The 18212-nt window shown below is 54.4% G+C and overlaps 1 protein-coding gene across 1 annotated transcript; it reads right to left on the minus strand.

Annotated features, from left to right (window-relative positions):
- Nucleotides 1-5108: 5108 nt before the first annotated feature.
- On the minus strand, nt 5109-18087 carry FBRS (fibrosin). Its single transcript, XM_042971226.1, has 18 exons — nt 16131-18087; nt 15662-15841; nt 14888-14923; nt 14738-14767; nt 13629-13677; nt 13235-13535; nt 11538-11839; nt 11126-11331; nt 10966-11010; nt 10655-10750; nt 10350-10418; nt 9517-9546; nt 9066-9137; nt 8636-8756; nt 8450-8530; nt 7398-7481; nt 7067-7274; nt 5109-6934 (listed from the first exon to the last, which is right to left on the minus strand). Exons 1-18 carry the CDS (start codon nt 16584-16586, stop codon nt 6349-6351), a joined length of 2952 nt encoding a protein of 983 aa, XP_042827160.1. The 5' UTR covers nt 16587-18087; the 3' UTR covers nt 5109-6348.
- Between the last annotated feature and the right edge of the window lie 125 nt (nt 18088-18212).

Below are 18212 nucleotides of genomic sequence, written 5' to 3' on the forward strand. Positions count from 1 at the left end.
ACGCCCTCTTTCTCTCTTTCAAAAAAAAATGAATGAAAGTTTTTTTATGTTTATTTAGAGAGAGAGAGTGTGAGCAGGGGAGGGGCGGAGAGAAAGAGAAACACAGAATCCGAAACAGCTCCAAGCTCTGAGCTGTCAGCACAGAGGCTGGAATCCACAAACTGTGAGATCACGACCTGTGAGACCACGAGCCAAAATCTGACGCTCAACCAACTGAGCCACCCAGGTGCCCCATGAATGAAATTATTAAAACAAAACAAAACCAGGGGGCTTGGGTGGCTCAGTTGTTTAAGGATCTGACTTTGGTTCTCGTCATGATCTCACGGTTCATGAGTTTGAGCCCCACATCTGGTGAGCTCTTGCCCTGCTTCAGGTGTGTTCGTGCCCCGCTTTGGGTGAACACAAGCCCCGCTTCTCTCTCTCTCTCTCACCCTCTCTTTGCCCCTCATGAGATTTTCTTTCTCTGCCCCTCACACCTTCTCTCTCAAAAACAAAGAAAAACGCTAAGGAAATCTGAATAAAATATGGACTTAAGTCAATAATACATCAATACTGATTAACTGATTAACAAATGCGAGATGTTGGGGCACCTGGGTGGCTCAGTTGGTTGAGTGTCCGACTTCGGCTCTCACGGTTAGTGGGTTCAAGCCCTGTGTCGGGCTCTGTGCTGACAGCTTGGAGCCTGGAGCCTGCTTAGGATTCTGTGTCTCCTCTCTCTGCCTCTCCCCCCCCCCCCTTGCATTCTCTCTCTCTCTCTCTCAAAACAAACATTTAAAAAATTTTTTTAAAAATGTGAGATGTTAATAGGTGTTAATACAGGAAACTGAGTTTAGGGGATATAAAAAAATCTATGTACTCTTTTACTATCTTTGCCATTTTTTTTTTTTTTTTTTTTACATCTAAGACTGTTCTAATAGTAAGTTTAGGGGCACCTGGGTGGCTCAGTTGGTTGAGTGTCTGACTCTTGATGTCAGCTCAGGTCATGATCCCAGGGTTGTGGGATTGAGCCCTGCGTGGGGGTCCATGTTGGGAGTGGAGCCTGCTTTAGATTCTCTCTCACTCTCCCTCTGCTCCTCTCTTCCCACCTCTAATTAAAAAAAAAAAAAAGAATAAAAAATAATCAAGCTTATTTTTTAAATCTTTCCAAATATGTATGTCTCCTTTCTTCTAACTCCATACATCATATAAATTTCTCTGAACTTCAACCCACCCATCTTGAAGTAAGGGACCTGTTTATAGTCTTTCCCACTGCGATCAGTAACAACACTCTCATTTAGTGAACGTCCAGTATGTACTCAATTCTGTGCTAAGTACCCTCTGTCTGCATCATTCTATGTAACCATCACAATGAACCTGGGGGCTGGAACTGTCATTTTCTTTGGAAAGTGGAAACCAGCTAAAGACCAAATTCACGGAGCTGGTTGGTGGAGACCAAACTTAAACTCTGATCTGTCTGATGAAGAAGGCTCTTAATCTGTGTTCTTCGCCGGCTCAGGCTCCTTCTTCCTTCTGTGCCACTAGATACGTGCTCCTCACCTCAAAGTCTGTTGTGGAAGACGTGCCTTCCCAACAAACGGCGTGTAAGGAAGCATTCTCTTTGAGCTCTAATATCTGCTTCTAAGAGTTTCTGATCAGAAAGGCATCACCGATAAGGACAGCAATAAGTTTTTGAGCACCTACTCTGTGCCAGGCACTGTTCTAAGAAGTTTGTGCTAGTTAACTTAGTGAATTCGCGCAGTAATACTAGGAGACTCCATCTTCAGACATTGCTGATAGGAATGTAAAATAGTGCAGCCACTTTGGAAACTAGTTTGGCGGTTCCCCAAAATGATAAACTAAGAGTTAAGAGTTACCATAGGACCCAATAATTCCAATCCGAGGAACATACCTAAGAGAATTTAGAATGTGTTCATATTGGGGCGCCTGGGTGGCACGGTCAGCTGAGCGTCCGACTCTTGTTTTCAGCTCAGGTCATGATCCCAGGGTGGCAGAATCAAGTATGGATCCTGCTTGGGATTCTCTGTCTCTCCTTCTGCCCCTCTCCCCTCTCTCTCTAAGGTAAAAAATGTGTTCGGGGCGCCTGGGTGGCTCAGTCGGTTAAGCGTCCGACTTCGGCTCAGGTCATCATCTCGCGGTCTGTGAGTTCGAGCCCCGCGTCGGGCTCTGTGCTGACAGCTCAGAGCCCGGAGCCTGCTTCGGATTCTGTGTCTCCTTCTCTCTGCCCCTCCCCTGCTCATGCTGTGTGTCTCTCTGTCTCTCAATAATAAATAAACGTTAAAAAAATTAGAAAAAAAAATGTGTTCATACCAAAACTTGTACACGGATCTTCACAACATTATTCATAGTAGTTAAAAGAAACAACTTAAACATCTGCAACTGAAGAATGGATAAACACAATGTGGTACGTCCATATAATGGAGTACTGTTTGGCAATAAAAAGGAATGTAGTACGGATGCAAGCTACAATACGGATACACCTCGAATACTTACAATGCTGAGTGAGTGAAACCAGTCATAAAAGAGTGAGTGACTTATATGGTATGTGAGTTATATCTTAATAAAATTGTTTTTAATATCCTCCATTTTAGGGGCGCCTGGGTGGCTCGGTCGGTTGAGCGTCCGACTTCGGCTCAGGTCACGATCTCACGGTCTGTGAGTTCGAGCCCCGCGTCGGGCTCTGGGCCGATGGCTCAGAGCCTGGAGCCTGCTTCCGATTCTGTGTCTCCCTCTCTCTCTGCCCCTCCCCTGTTCATGCTCTGTCTCTCTCTGTCTCAAAAATAAATAAACGTTAAAAAATAAAAATAAAAAATAAAAATAAAAAATAGAATCCTCCATTTTCGGAGCACCTCTCTCTTTGCTAGATGGGGTGCTGCCCAATTCGGCAATCATTTAATAGATCCAGTTAGATCTTCAAATTAAAACGAAAAAACCCTCCATTTCACAAACAAACCGTGGTGCACATATAAGCCCGTGGCTCAAGCTTACGTAGCTGCGCTTCGGGGCTCATCCAGAACAAAGAACTGCATTTCCAAATAGCAGCCTCAGGACAGTGAAGTGATTTCGTGTTTTCCTCAGCATTGACAGTCTCTCTGGATTCTTCTTTTCCCTCTGCCTGAGGAGCTCCTGAGTTGGGATTAGGACGTGTGGGGATGGTTCAAATGGCGCACGGTGGTTATGAGGACGGGCCCCAAGAGGCAGCCCTGGGGATTCCTGTCCTTCAACCTTTTTTCTTTTTGAGGCATGTACGGTTGCTCCTCCCAGTCCACACATGTCAGCTTCAGGAAAGCTGGGATTTTTGTTTACCTCTGTATCCGCAGCCACTATTCAGTGCCTGGCATGATGAAGTGAGAGTGGTTGAAACAATAAAAGGCAGTTCAGACAAGTGAATCCATTGAGGTAAGAGGTGGGTTTCTGACTTGGGTGCTGATAACAGAGACGGAAATGGATTGGGCTGGAGAGCACAGCATCAGATCTAGGAGATGACTGGGTATCTGAGTTACTTGTGGGGGGATCTAGGAGAGATTGGATATACATATCTAGAAAGTATTATTCTTCCGGGGCGCCCGGTTGGCCCAGTCAGTTAAGCGTCTGACTTCAGCTCAGGTCATGATCTCATGGTTCATGAGTTAGAGCCCCTCATGTGGCTCTCTCCTGTCAGCAAAGAGACGGCTTTGGATCTTCTGTCCTCCTCTGTCCCTCCCCCATTCACACATGTGCACATGCCCCCACCCTCTCTCTCTCAAATAAAGTAAACATTAAAAAAAAAAAGAAAGCATTTTTCTGAGAGTTTCACACCCAAATGTTTCTGGGGGATCAGGGAAGTACCCTCAATAGTGACAATGGCTCGTTCCTAAACAATAGAGTGGGGGAGACAGTGGCAATGTGGAAAGATCATGCCCCATCTCAAGGGGCAGTCATAGGGAAAGCAGGTATGGCGTCAACGGATTTTTAGATTTTTCTAAAGAAGCTGAAAGCGAGGACTGCCATGTGAAATCTTGTCTACAAGCCAAGTTTCTTCTTCTGGTCAACCTGTTTGTGACTTGTCGGAGCGATCTAGGCTTGAGTCTTCCCTAGAAGTCTTGGGTATGTACAGTGAGTGACAGTAGAGAATGTCAGACGCATCTCTTCTAAGGCGATGGATACAGTGGGACAATTCTGGGTGGCTTGCGGGGGAGCCAGCGGCTCTAGCTGGGTTTAGCCACTTGGACTTTTTTTTTTTTTTAACATTTTTAAAGTGTATTTATTTTGAGAGTGAGCACAAGCAAGGCAGAGGCAGAGAGAGAGGGGAGAGAGGATCCCAAGCAGGCTCCATGCTATCAGCACAGAGCCGGATGTGGGGCTCGAACTCAAGAACAGTGAGATCATGACCTGAGCTAAAGGCAGACGCTTAACCGACTGAGCCACCCAGGTGCCCCTAGTCACTTGGTTTTCAATGATCACATCAAAAAATAATGTTAAGTGTAAAAAAGGAAAATTAGGACATTTGAAAAATAGTACATTTCACAGGATCCCATTTTTTTTTTCACAGTATTTTAAGCTTCTAGCTAGAAAAATAACTGGGGGAATATACTCCTGACAATTAGCAGCGGTCATCTCTGAGGGGTGATATTATGAGGCACTTTCCCTCTGTAGTATGTATTTGCATTTGTTTTATAGTGACCACACATAAAAATTAGTGTTTAAAAAAACTGCAGATCTTTTTCTAACACAACTACGCAAGTACACGTACGCGTACGTAAACACACGGAAATGGGCCTGAAGAACGTATATCAAATGATCGCGAGTGGTTACCTCAGAAAAGGCATGGGGCTTGTGTGGGTTGGCAGGTGAACGGGAAATTTAGTTTTGCCATCCTTCTGTCTGGTTTGAACCCGTATAGTACGTACCCCTGGGTTATAAAAAAATGTGTGAAAAACGTCAATGCCCAACACCCCAATTCATCCATCTACAAGTAAAAGAACCACTCTCCCAGGTGGGAAGGGGAACCTTCCAGGACATGTCCTGTCTTCGGCATTGTCCTCCCTCATCCCTCCCTGACCCAATGCCCCTTGCCCGCCGCCGGATGACCGCCCCCCCCCCCCCCCACACTGAAAGAGCAGCCAAGGGGCCTCATTGTAACACTCATTTTTATATAAATATCCGCAAGTCATGTTACAGAATAAGCCCCACCGGGGAAAAAAAGTCAACGTTATGTTTTTGTTAAATTGACCCCTGCCTTCTAGGTTGGGCCCCAGCCTGGGGGCGCCTGCTGCTTTGGGAAGGCTGGGACTGCTGCCGAGAGGCTGCTGAAGAAGCTGCCTGTGTGGCCCACCCCCGGGCCGACCCCCTTCTTTGGTGTGTGGTACATGGTGACCTTCTCTGCCCCCCACCCCCCCAGCCTAGGGCAGGGTTCTGGGGAACAGGGTTCTGGGGAGCAGGGCCCAGGAGTCCTGGGGGCACTTGGAAATGGAGTAGGGGGACTGAGCCACTAAGAGGTGGAGTCTGAAGCTTAGAGATTTGAGCCTTTTGGGAATGGTGGCACACAGAGGTAACAGGAACAAGTTGGGGGGGCGGGGAGGACCTGGGCTGTTAGCCAAGCAGGAAGCGTTTGCCCTTCTTTCCAGCCTAGGTACCCAGGTCCCTTCCCCTGTTGCTCTGTCTCCTGCTGACTCCATATTTCCAGGGATAAGCCCTGGGTTCCTGCCTGTCCCCTCCCAGCTCTTCCCTCTACAATCCCCCCTCCCCCCACAGAGAGGCCAGAGGCTAGGAACACAGCACCAGTCTGAGGATTTAATTAACCAGGAAGGGGGGTTATTGGGAGGGGCACCCCTGTAAAAATGTACAAAAGGTCTGGGGGGCTATGTGGAAGGGGAGATAAATATGTACATGGAACCCCCCTTCCGTTAGCCCCTCCTCCCCCAGCCCTGAGAGGGCATGAGGACTTGGGTGGTAGGTGAAGGGGAGGGGGGGGCACTTTGGCCTCTGGCTTAGTGAGCCCTTGGGGAGGCAGGCCAAGGGCCTAGGGGCCCTCAGAGGGGGCGATGGTGTACCTCAGGAGATCATGAGCTATGACCTCTGAAATGACCCCCACTCTCATCTCTCACATGTACACACACACGCGCGCACACACACACTCACACACACACCCCTCTCTCTAGAGGATTGTGACCTCTGCCCTCCCAGTGACCCCAAGGTCCATCTGATGCTTGATCTTGTGGGGGTTGGGGCTTCTGCTCCCAGGTTCCATGACCTCAGAGATGGCTGGTGAGGTCAGGACCTCTGCCCTCTAGCCCTGGCTTGAAACCTCAGCTCTAGGACCTTGTCAAAAGGAAAGGGGGATGGAGCTTGGCCCCCGCCCCTCCCCTTCCCTCACCTGTCAGCCCGGGCTGGGCCAGGGGCCCTGGGTGGGGAACTAGGCCGGGGGGCGGGCACAAGTGGAGGTGGTGCCCCCAAAAGGGCTCCTGGGGGGGTCTTGCTGAGAAGGTGAGGGGTTCCCGGGGCCGCAGCAGGTGGCGGTGGCGGGGCCAAGCGGCTGTATAGCAGGGGGTGGGCAGGCTCCAGACCGTAGAGGCGGGCGGCAGCCACAGCCCCTGGTCCAGTCAGCTCCTCGCCAGCCTCATAGAAGCGGGGTGGCCTAGCAAGGCGAGGGGGCCCTGCCAACCAGGTTGGCTCCAGAAAGCCAGCGCAGCGCTCTGGGGGACTAGGGCCCAGAAAAGGGGGTGGCCGGGGCCTCTCAAACAGTAGGTGAAGGCCCTGAGGCCCGGTGGTGGCGGCGGCGGCGGCGGCAGCGGCGGCGGCAGCGGCGGCGGCAGCGGCGGCGGCGGCGGCGGCCTCCTCCTTCCGTTCTTCCTTTACCCGCACTGATTCCTTGGCCGGTCTGGCCCCTTCCTCGCCAGCCCTGGCCTTGGGAGTAGCAGGAGAAACTCGGAGCTGGGGCCGTGAGAAGGGGAGGTCCCTGTGGGAAAGAATGGAGGTACTCCAGTGGTCTGACCAGGCTGCGACCAGACCAGGCTTCGGGGAGGGAGGGCCAGGGGTGTGGGCAGTGGGGGGGGGTGGGGGGGGTGGAGGGGGGGGCGGGGAAGCACACCTGTCTTTCTCCTCCTTGGTGATAGAGGGCTCTCTCCGCTCCACAGGCCGCTCCTTGTCTGAGCCTGGAGTCCGGGCGGCCTCAGGGGGCCGGACCCAGGCAGGAAAGGCCAGAGGACTGCGGTGCAGGCGGCCCCATGGGTCTGGCGGGGAGGCGAAGGCTGGTGGAGCCCCTGGGCTTTCTTTCTGGGCAAAGACGGCGCCGGAGTCTAGACAGAGGGCGAAGCAGGGAGTGACAGGAGCCACGAGGAGGAGGCCCCACTCAGGGACAACCCCCCCCTCCCCAGCCCACTGCCACAGCCACCCACCCGCCCCACCCCACCCGCACTCACTGAATGTGGGGCTGCCCAGGCCTCCAAAGGCCCCGTTGGAGAGGGCAGCCAAAGAGGCGAAGCTTGTGGGACGCCCAAAGGGATCTGTGGGAGAAAAGGGGAATGGTCAGAGCGTCGGCAGCCGGCTCTGATCAGGCACCAAGACTGGCAGGGAAGAGGCAGCTTATTAGCAAGCAGGCCCCAGAGCTCTCGGCCGCTTGGGTCTTGGTTTTAACCACCAGGCGCTGAACACCTCCTTAGGCCTGGCAAGGCACTAGGCTTTGACATGCATCGTGTTGTTTAACTTCACAAACAACAAGCCCCACTAGGCAGACAGGATCACTCCCACTTAAAGATGAGGAAACAGGCTCAGAGAAGTGAAGTGACTTGCCAACGGTCATCTAGCCAGTAAATGGTACCCCCAGCCCAAGGCCTCTCTGACTCCAGAGGTCAAGGTCTTACCCCACAATCCCCCGACACCAGCCACCCAGACTGGCTCTAGAGCAAACCATTCACCCGAAGATCTCTGCTGGCTTCCTCCCACCTGACATGCAGGGCCTTTCCCAACCTGACCCTAACTTCATGCACATAGCCAGTCAGAACAACTAACCTACCCCGCTAGGGGAACATCTCACAACTTCCTCTTCCAGGAACACCTAATCCTATGCTATCAGGCTCAATTCCCTTGTGTCTACACAGACCCGAGTTAAATCTCCCCACGAAGCCTGACAAGACTGCTAGGAGCCAGCGACTATGTTCTCACCTGGGCGTGCACAGCCTTCCTCCACCCTCCTCTCCCAGGTGGCACACTATACCCCCTACCACTGGCTATTTCAGAGACAGTGTCTGAGGTGGCAGAGATTGGCAATCGCTTCTCCCTTCCCTATCCCACTTCACAGGTGACAAGATCAAGGCTCAGAGGGGTTAGAGTAACTCGCCCAAGGTCACGAATCAAGTGGAACCAGGCCTACCCCCATTCCAGCCGCCTCTCAAGTCTAATTTCCATCCCCAGCTTGAGAACTCCTGAAGTCAGGGACAAGGCCTGGGTTGCCCAACATGCCCTTGGCTCTTACCAATGTGGGTGCTGGGGCTCAGAAAGGTTCCGTGGGCCCCGGGAGCTGCGGTGAAAGGGTTGGCTGCAGCGTGGACGGCACCTGGGGCAGAGAGGTGGGAGATTCTGGTGAGGCTGAGTGGGCGCAAGGTGGGCCTTGGGCTATAGACAGGGAACCTCAGGCCCTGAGAGGGCTGGCCAGACTCACCAGTCGCAGTGAAGAGGGAGGCGGCCGGGTGGGAGAGCTCCTGCCCAGGGGGCAGGGCCCCATAGGGCCCCGGAAGGCAGGGCAGGAGGTCGTTCCGAAAGTCAAGCTTGTGGGAGTCGCCCTGCGTGGGACAGGGAGAGGGGTGGTGAGTGAGGAGCCAGGTGAAGTCCCGCTCTTGCTCTTCCACCCCTAGGTCCCCTCCAAGGGCTGGCGGGCGCCAAGAAGGGGCTTGGGTGCCTAGCCTCTGCCTCTCTCAGAGCCTTCTCAGACCACCTCCCCCTAGTTAGCCAGACAACCTAGTACTAACTGTGAAAATGCTCAGGCAGTGACCGGGACAGAGCCAAGCAATTCGGCCAAGCTCTGCCAAAGGCAGATGCCCAGGGCTCAGGCTGGCCCACTCTCGCTCTCCCCAGCCCTCCGGCCCCAGTACCTTCATCTTTTCCTGGTGTCTCAGGATCATGTAAGCCACGCGCACGTGCATGGCACACCACTTCCCTGGTTTCTGCCGCCCCAGAAGGATAACCAAAGGGAAAGGGAAGGAAAGAACGTTCACTCATCGCCCACTCCAGGCCTGGTCCTAGGCCCAGCCTTGCCACACAACATCCCCACTCATCATCCCTACAACTGAGGGATGACTAGGTTCATTTCACAGCCTAGGAAACTGAGGCTCAGAGAGATAAACTGTCTTGCCCAAGGTCCCACGGCCAGTTACATCAGAACCCAGGTCTGTAGCTTGTAAGCCTTTCCCTTTCTGCTGTTCCACATCTGGCTGCCTCCATGTCTTGGGCTTCTCGCTCATTCCCAAGCAAGACCCGCCCTTAGCCAAACACCCTGACGCCAGCCCGCAGCCTCATGCAGCCTGAGGTCCTCACCAAACTCACCCTCAAAGGTGGCCGGAAATGGTCGGGGATCTGGGGATGGCAAAGCAGAGATTGGCGGCGATTCAGACCTGTTTACTGTCTTGGGCACCTCGTCTCCACAGTCCCCAATCCCCACCCAAACACCAGAGCACTTGTGTGGCTCCCTCGGGCCTTGCCTGCCTCTGTCAAGACTGATTTCCCCATCTCTCCCACTCTGGGTATCTCCCCTCCAGCACTAAGGTCTTGAACCAGGCCCCAAGGACGTGCCCCTGCTTGGAGGACTGGGGAGTGAGGAGGCAGACAGGCAGCTTTCTCAATCTCAGAACCTATCCTACTAACAGCTTTACATAGTCAGACTCTGCTGAAGATTCCTCTAGTAAAAAAAACCTTTACTGCTGCCAGAAGAGGTTGCAAAATCTCTGGTCTAGTCTACCCTTTAGGAAACACATCCTGTGCTTTTCATGATATTCCCAGAGCCGTGGGCTCTAAGGCTGCTCCCTGTGCCACTTCACAAAGGAGCAGCTTATCTTTTCATTCATTGTTTTATGGACAGGACTTCCTGGTGTGATGTCACTTGAAAAAAAAAAAAAAAAAGGATTTTGTAACTTGAAAAATTAGAAAACTCCTACAAAAACTACTCTCCTAGTAAGCTCACTTCTGGGACAACTTCATGAAATTTCCTATTCCTCATGCATGGTAAACCTTGTCCTTTACAGAAATTCCCTCTCGTGAGATTCTCAGGGATGCCCCTGATCGTGTATTAAAGGCAGGGATCAGTCGTTCACTTTCAATCAACCCTGCTCTCCCTCAACAGATATTCTAGTTCCCCCAGGACCTGCCTTGGCCCCCCTCACCTGTGTCCCCTTTTGGGGAAGCCCGCTCGGCACTGGCCCCAGTCGTGGTGGCAGCTCGGGGTTCGTGCTCTGGGAAAGGGGAGTGGAGGGATCAGTCAGGAGAGCTGGCGCCAGGCATAAAAAGGGGTCTGGAACCAAGCTGGGGGCTGGGACAGGGAGGGTGCATTGGCTCTGAAGAAATCTAGGTCCACAAGGGGAGGACAGGAGAATAGGTGTGGTTTTGGGGAACGGAAGAAGGGATGTGGATCCGGGGCGTCTGGGTTTGTACAGGGTGGGAGGTGGTGGTATTTGGATTGGGAGCTCACCTTGGGCTGGAAGGCCCCCTGCAGGGAGCCAAAGGAGACAGCCGGCGGGAGGCCCGGAGGGAGGCCGGGCACTGCGGGAGGGAAGGCCGTGTACGGCTGTGGAGAGAAGGGGACTAGTCCAAGCTGGGGGTGGAGGGGCAGCCCACGTCTCGTCTGCCCATCAATCCTCTGGCCTCCACCCTAAAATCCCCCAGGGAGCTCTCCCAGGCTCAAGGCTCTTGCTTTTGAAGCTGAAGACTGGATCCCCAACAGTCAGGGCCACACGCATTGATGCATCCATCACATAACACACCACACACACACACACTCACATTATGCCGGAAAAGGCCTTCCATCTTTCCTGGATATTTCTCAAACTAGGGAAGAGAAGGGAAGAGTAAGCTGCCAGCCAGGGACCCGTGATCTTCCCCTGGAAGCCACACCCTCCCCCCAAGTCTCTGAGCCTCATCACCAGCCCAATGAGGAGCTCACCATGTGGGGGCCATGGGGTGGCAGCAGGCCCGGGGGATAAGGGGTGAAGTGCTGGTGGGTGTGCTGGTGGGTGTGCTGGTGCTGGTGGTTGTGCTGGTGGAACTGGAAGGCCAGGGGCCGGGCGGAGCCCCCTGCCCCCACCACCTCGGGGCCACCCTGGGCATTCAGGTAGCGAGAGTTCAGGTCCTGGCCGATCAGGTCCTGCTCTGTGGGAGGGGAGGGGGAGAAGGCTTTAATATCTGTCGCCACCAGGTCAGCCTCCTTGGGCCCAGGTGACTGGCCTTCCCTTCTGGCCTTTAGCCACTCCCTCCTCAAGCCCTGATGTCTGCTGAGGTCCAGCTGCCCCAAAGCCGACTGGGCCCAAGCCCGGGGCCATGGCCCCCCACCCCCCCGGCCAGGACCCCAAACTCACCAGAAAGGGCGTTAGCGGCTGAGGCCCCAGGGTGCCCTGGCACCTGCAGCAGGGGTGGGGGTGGGGGCAGGGTGGGGCCAGGGGAGAACAAGGAGGGGTGGGGGGGTGGTGGGGGGGGCCGCAGCCCAGGGGGGGGAAAGCTGTGGGTGGACAAAGGCAGGGGCAGTGAGGGCGTCGGGGGCCGGTGGGTGAGCTGCGCGGACGAGGAGGAGGCAGATGAGGAGGAAGAGGACGAAGAGGATGATGAGGGGGGAGGCTGAGCCACGGGAGGGGCCGGGGCCTTGGGGGGCGGCCGTGAAGAGCTGGGGAGAGAAGTGGGGAGATGAGTGAGGGGTTGGGAGGTGCCAGCTCTGACGGGAGGGGGTCAGAAGCCTGGGCGATACCTTGACCCTGGTTCTCCAACATGGAGGGTGGTAGAACCCGGCCCCCAGGACCCCCACCCCCGCCCAGGGAGCCCATCCTCAGACTGAGGTACCTCCCACACCCAGCGACCCCCACGCTCTCCCTCTCCAGATCTCTTCCACACAGCTGCCCGGACGTCTCTGGCCACATGACTTGCCCTTTTCTGACTCAACTGCAGCACGAAACATGTCGTTCACTTTGCCGCTTAGTTACAACCTAAGCCACCTGGGTTCCCACCCTAAGACAGTGGAAGCAGCACCTCCCTGGCCTGGCCTAGGAGTCAGGTGACCTGAATTCTAGGCCCGTCTTGCCATTGACACCCTGGGTGACCTTGAGCAAGTCACTGCCCCTCTCTGAGCCTTAGTTTTCTCAAGAATAAGAAAAAGAACGATAATGAAAATGACAACAATAGAACAGCATCGATAATGATAATAATAGTGTCAGTGATTTCTTACCCTTTAACAAGCACTTACTGTAGGTCAAGTGCTGGCACCTGCTTTACATGCTAATCCAAATCTCCAACATGTCACACCACCTTCCCAACCGCTGCTGCGTCCGTGCAACCACCTGTACCATTTACTTCTTTCTTTAATTTAACTCTTTCTTGGCTTTTCACTTAGCCTCGCCCAAGCCACACATGTGAAATCAAGGGTTTGAGATACTAGTCATGTTTTTCTAAAGCAAGTAACAACTGAAAAAAATTTACTCACGTAACAGCTCAAATTATCTCACGCACCACTGACGATGCACGTACACACTTTGGGAAACACTACATTAACTCATAATTAATCCTCACAATAGCTTTGTTAGGATGAAGGTACTCTTGCTATTTCTTTTTACAGGAGGAGGAAATGGAGGCTCAGAGAGATTAAGTGACTTGTCAAAAATCACACAGTCACTATGTGGCAGAGCAAGATTTTGAGTCCAGGTCTGACTGACACCAAAGCCAGCACCCTTAATCATCATGTCAGCATTTCCCAAAGTATGTTCTGAAGAACAGTATTCCTAGCAGATGTGCCCTGCAAGAAGGTCTCACCAGCAAATAAAATTGAGAAACGGCACAAAGCGGATTTCCCTGCATGTGAATGTAGGGTGGAAAGGTTCTGGTAAGTCCTGCAAGCAAGTAACTTCTTTAAATCTGTTTCACCCAGTGTCTCTAAAACTTTTCAGCCTCGGAATCCTTTCTTCAAGTCACATCCCACAGGTACCATCCCATGTCCCAGCCACAGAATGCAGGGGTTGGCGCCAAAATGACCAGGTCCTTCCAGATCAGACCAAACCCCTGGACCACTCACCTGCCAGTGCTGAGGTCCAGGCTGCTGCCATAGGGAGAAGTGCGGAGGCCGAAGGGCGAGACCCGAAGCTGCAGCTGGGGCTGGGGTGGGGGTGGCAGACTGGGGGCGGCCGGCAGGGGTGCAGGGGGTGAGACAGGAGGCCGAGGGGCCGGTGCAGGCGGTGGTTCCTTCGGGGGGAAAGGCACTAGCAGCGGGTCGGGCCCTGGGGGCTGTTCCTGGCTCCGCTCCAGGCCCGACACTTTAGGGACTACGGAGAGTTTTGCTTCACAGTTCCCATTGAAGGCGCCGTGGGGGCCCGAGGCTGTGAGAGAACAGGACAGCAGACATATTCAGTTGAGGCCCACGCTCACCCAACTTCCCTCCCTTGTCTCCAGCCCCAGCCCTTGAGACCAACCTTTGCTGGTTGAGACAGTAAAGGATGGATCGAGGTCATCATCGGAGACCTGGGGAAGAAGGGTAGGGACAGGGTCAGGTTCTGCTCAGGAAGGCTCTAACCCAGGAAGGCTAACAGCCTCTAGAGCCTGCTAGGAATAAGTGATGGTAATAAGTCTATTTCACCAGCTTAGCTAAAATCCAGCAAAGACTATGGGCTCCAGAGAGCCTATCCTTGGGAAAAAGGGTAGGATAGCTGAGCCTGAAATTAGACCAGGAGAACTGAATCAAGGTAGAACTTACATAGCAAAGAAGTAGACACATCAAAGCAAAAATGTTAGAGATCACTAACTGCTGGCCCACATGTCTACCTGACTTACAGATCAGTTTGGTCCACAAGTGTTAGCAAAATCTTTGAAAATTAATTGCTGATAAATGCAAGACGTCCTCATAAAAACTCAGACTTGCAGGTTCTCTTAAAAACTGGCTCCTATCCTTGCATGAAATTAGCTAGAACTAGACAGTGGTCACCTCCTTTAGACAGACAAGAACTCTCTGGTTCACCACAGCCCCTGTCCAGCCAACTTTTTAAGCTAAAACAAGACACACATCAGGGAATACAAACTCAGTTAGTTATAGGAGTAGAGCATCAACTGCTACAACACATTATTTCAAAACAAGCACGTCAAGCCTGATGCAAAAACCGAAATCTAATTTATAAGACTTGTTCTGACACTGACCACAACAGTTTAGAATCTTCACTGCCATAATCTCTGCTTGGGACTCTAATCTGTGAGAGCAGACTAACTGCTAGCAGGAAGGACCAGCTTAGTTTCACAGTCACCTAGGATTTCTGTGGAGAACCACTGGTATCTCCAAGGGCTTTGAAAAACGTGGGATACCAAAACATGGGCTTTCTAATCTTTGGTCATCTGGCGCTAGTTACTAAAGAAAAGAAGTCATTTACCCTCTCAATCTCCCTCCCCCTCCCCACATTCAATCCTGGCCCACCCTAACCTATGTTCCCCACTCAAGGGGAGGCTCTGTCTGCTGCACATAGGAGACCTTTAAGCTGCAGTACATTTTACAAGTTGTAACACTGCCCACCCCACAAGTTCTACCCCCACTCACCCTCTCGTCCAGATCGCTTTCTGCATCGCACTGGGGAGAAGGAAAGACAGAGATGTCACAAGAGGGAAGAAGAGTGGGGCCCAAGGTAGAGAGGGGACTTCCAAAGAGGAATTGAGAGGGGAGGGACCAGTACAGGTGGAGAGCACTTACTATGTATCCAGCTTCCAGAGAATGACGGGAGGAGGCCTGAGAAAGACCAGAGTCCAGAGGTAAGGGAGGCTGACTGGCAAGGCCTTTGGATAAAGTCTAAACTCCCCAGCAAAGAACTCAAGGTCTTTCATGACATGCTCAATCCTTTTCCAGCTACTTCTCCTGCTAGTGCCCACCGTTCCCAATGTTCTATCTTCCAAATACATTCTCACATCTCTGTGTTTTTGCTCAAAACAACTTGGCTCGTTTCTTCTCTTAACACAATTATGACTATCCTTCAAGGCCTGACTAAGACATCCTAGGGGGCTTTCCCTAACCACAACCCTCCTCCCATCCCCCAGGCAGAATGAGTGGCTTCCTCATGTGGGTTTCTACAGCATCTCTCCCAGACCTCTGCCTTCTACAGCTTCTCAGATTTTGGTCTAGGTATTTGTTCACAGATTGTTTTTTTCTTGGGAGATTACTACTGCCTCAAGAGAGAGGGCTGAGACCCTATCTAATTCATTTACGAGTCAGTGAAATCTCTTTGATACAGCTCTGAATTATCAACGTGTCTGAAACAGAGCCAGCCAAAAGCAGAAAAGTCTGACTGTAGGAATGTCTCTGTCAGACCCGGACTGAGGAGTAGAGGGCTCAAATTTGCTCTGCCTTCTTTGCCCTTAGAAAATAAAATCACTGTTTACGATGGGCAGTGGCATTACTGATGAAAAACAGGTCTATGTGAAGGACGTTCTGCCCAGAGTTTTAAAGGACAAGGATCTATGACAAGCTCACCTCTTTCCTTCTCCGTTTATTGGGCCATTTTCGGGCCCGATCCCCAGAGGGCCGGCCAGGCTCCCGATCAGAGCTGTCCCCTGGCTCCCCAGTGGCCCCACTGGAGCCCCCCCTCTTCCGCTTCCCAGAATGCTTCAGCCGATGTTCCAGTCGCTCTGGGGGCTGAAGAGATGCATCCTTCTGTGGAGGAGGAGGTGGGACTAAAGTAGATGGAGAAAGGAAAGCTCCCGACCTCTCTGGGGGTGACCAGGCTACCAAAGTGGCTCTCAGACCAGATAACCTGGTTGGTCCCTGGAGACTAACTCTACCTCCTCCCACCCCAGGGTGGGGCAGAGGCCTGGCCAGAGGAGCCGGTTGCTCTGGTTTGGGGTGCCAGCATTCCCCCCTCAACTCCACCCACTCCAGGCACGATACCCTTCTCCCTGCCCCTCTGAAGCCCCCAAAGGTCCCCAGCCCCACCAGGCCCCACCTGCAAGGCCTCAAGGCTGGCGAAGCTGGCGATGGCGAAGCCATCGATCAAGTCCTCCTCTTCTTCTTCCTCCTCCTCAGGCTCCTCCTCGGCCTCCCCGTCGTCTGCGCCCCCCTCCTCCTCCTCCTCCTCTTCCTCCCCGCGGCTGCCCGAGCCGGCAGGCCGCTTCCGAGCTCGGGGTCGCGGGGGCCGAGGCCTGGGACGGGGCCGCCGTCGTCTCGGGCCTCCGGGCCGCTCTCCAGACGAGGCTGACGACCAAGGCCTGGCCGGCGGTGGCGGCGACGAGGACGACGAGGAGCCGCGCGGGGCGGCCAACAGGGCCCGGGGCGCGTCGCCGCCGGGACCTCGGCGGCGCCGCTGCTCCCGGTCTCGGTCTCGGCGCGAGCAGCGCCGCCGCCGCCGCTCCCCCTCAGCGGCCCAGCCCGGGCCCGGAGCCGCGGCCGCTGCCGTCTCCATGGCGACCGCCCTCAGCGCCGCATCCGGAGGCGGCGGGGCCCGAAGCGACCTGTCCGCAGGCCCGGGGTCGCAGGCGCGGCGCTGGCGGCTGCACAGGGACGAAAAGGCCACGGCTTCCCCTTTAAAGCAGGATCTACTGGCCCCGAGCTTGCCCCAAGGCCAAGGCCCGGGGAGCCGGCGCCGCCCCCGGGGCGACAAGCCCGAGGGCCCCCCCTGTGGGGCCGGCGGGGCCGAGACGCTGAAAACGGGGCGGCCGTCCCTTTAAGGCGAGGCCTCAAGTTGTCCAGCCCCTGACCCCTTTAAAACGACCCGATGGTGTCCAGCCGGCCTAGTGCAGTGGCCGCCCCCTGCCAGGGGTCGAGACAAGTCTCCCCGAGGAAGAGGAAGGGCCACCCCTTTAAAAGGGACCGAAAGCTCGCCCCGAAACGTAGACCTCCCCTTTAAAAGTGTCTCAAGTCCTCCGGCTAAAAGAGGCCACCCCTTTAAGGAGTCCAGGGTCCTCCAAACAGCAGGCCGCCCCTTTAAGGGCCCGGGAGTTAAGTTTCTGGTCCTCCACAAGCGGCCACTTCCCCTTTAAGCTGATTTTAAAGGACTTCTTGCGTGGGAGAGAAACGGCGGTGAGAATCCCCACTCGTTCCAGCTCTCCCAACAGCACAGTTCTCAATTTGTCAAGCTTCTGTTCGATGGCTTCCCCTTTAAGGCTGCCGATGTAGTCTGCCGAGTTCAGTGGCCGCCCCTTTAAGGAGATTTAAAGGGGCCTCCTCCAGGCCCAGCTCTTCCAGCCTCCGCCTCCGGTCGCCATGAAAGGCGAGGGGGGGGGGGCGGGGCCGCGGGTCCAGCCCTCCAAAGCCCCGGATGTGAGGCAACGGTGACGGGTAGAGCTTCTCTGTCTGCCGACATAAAAGTCTCTTCCTCCTTTCCTCCGTCTCTGCCTGACTTGCGCCGTAAGGGATCCGGAACAGCCGTTGGGCAGCGGGGTAGCTCCAGCGCACCCTCCTGTTGTCTCCTTTGGAGTCCTGGGCCTCTTCTTCGTCAGGACTTCCCTGCCCCTCCTCCCTCTTCCTCCTCAGCCTACGCCTCCTTCCTCTCTCGGCCTCCTCCCACACTCCGCCCCTTTCCCCTCACCCCTCCACAAGCTTAGTCGTTGATAGGTTGAGAAGTGTACGTCAAGGCGAAGGGCGGAGTCAAGCTCCGGGGAATGGGTAATATGTAACCGCCCTCAAATCTTGGATTGGGTATACGTCAGATTAGCCCCGCCCTTCATCAGGTCTTGTGACTAGACTGGTTAGAAGTAAGCGCTTGGGGCGGTCCCTCAGGTGACCCCGCCTCTTCCTGCTCTCTGTTCATTGGCCCGTCTTCAGACAGCGTCGAGACTAGGAGCCAGGAGGTGGTGCGCAAGTTCTAGGAGGCGGTTGGCCGCTGGGCGGCGTGCGGCCGCGGAAAGTGCCTCTCGAAAGCAAGTTACGTCGCCTCTCCCTTTCCGCCGCTTGCCTTAAGTCCACAGGCCGCCTGGCTTTCTCGCGCACGCGCGTTGGCAGTACTGTTGAGCGGCTGGCAACTCAGCGGGATCCCCTCGGTGCCGGGTGGCTCGAGCACGCGGCATGCCTTGCGAGCACCAGACGCGCT

Source organism: Panthera tigris, chromosome E3 (genome assembly GCF_018350195.1).
Source record: "Panthera tigris isolate Pti1 chromosome E3, P.tigris_Pti1_mat1.1, whole genome shotgun sequence".
Lineage (NCBI taxonomy): Eukaryota > Metazoa > Chordata > Mammalia > Carnivora > Felidae > Panthera > Panthera tigris.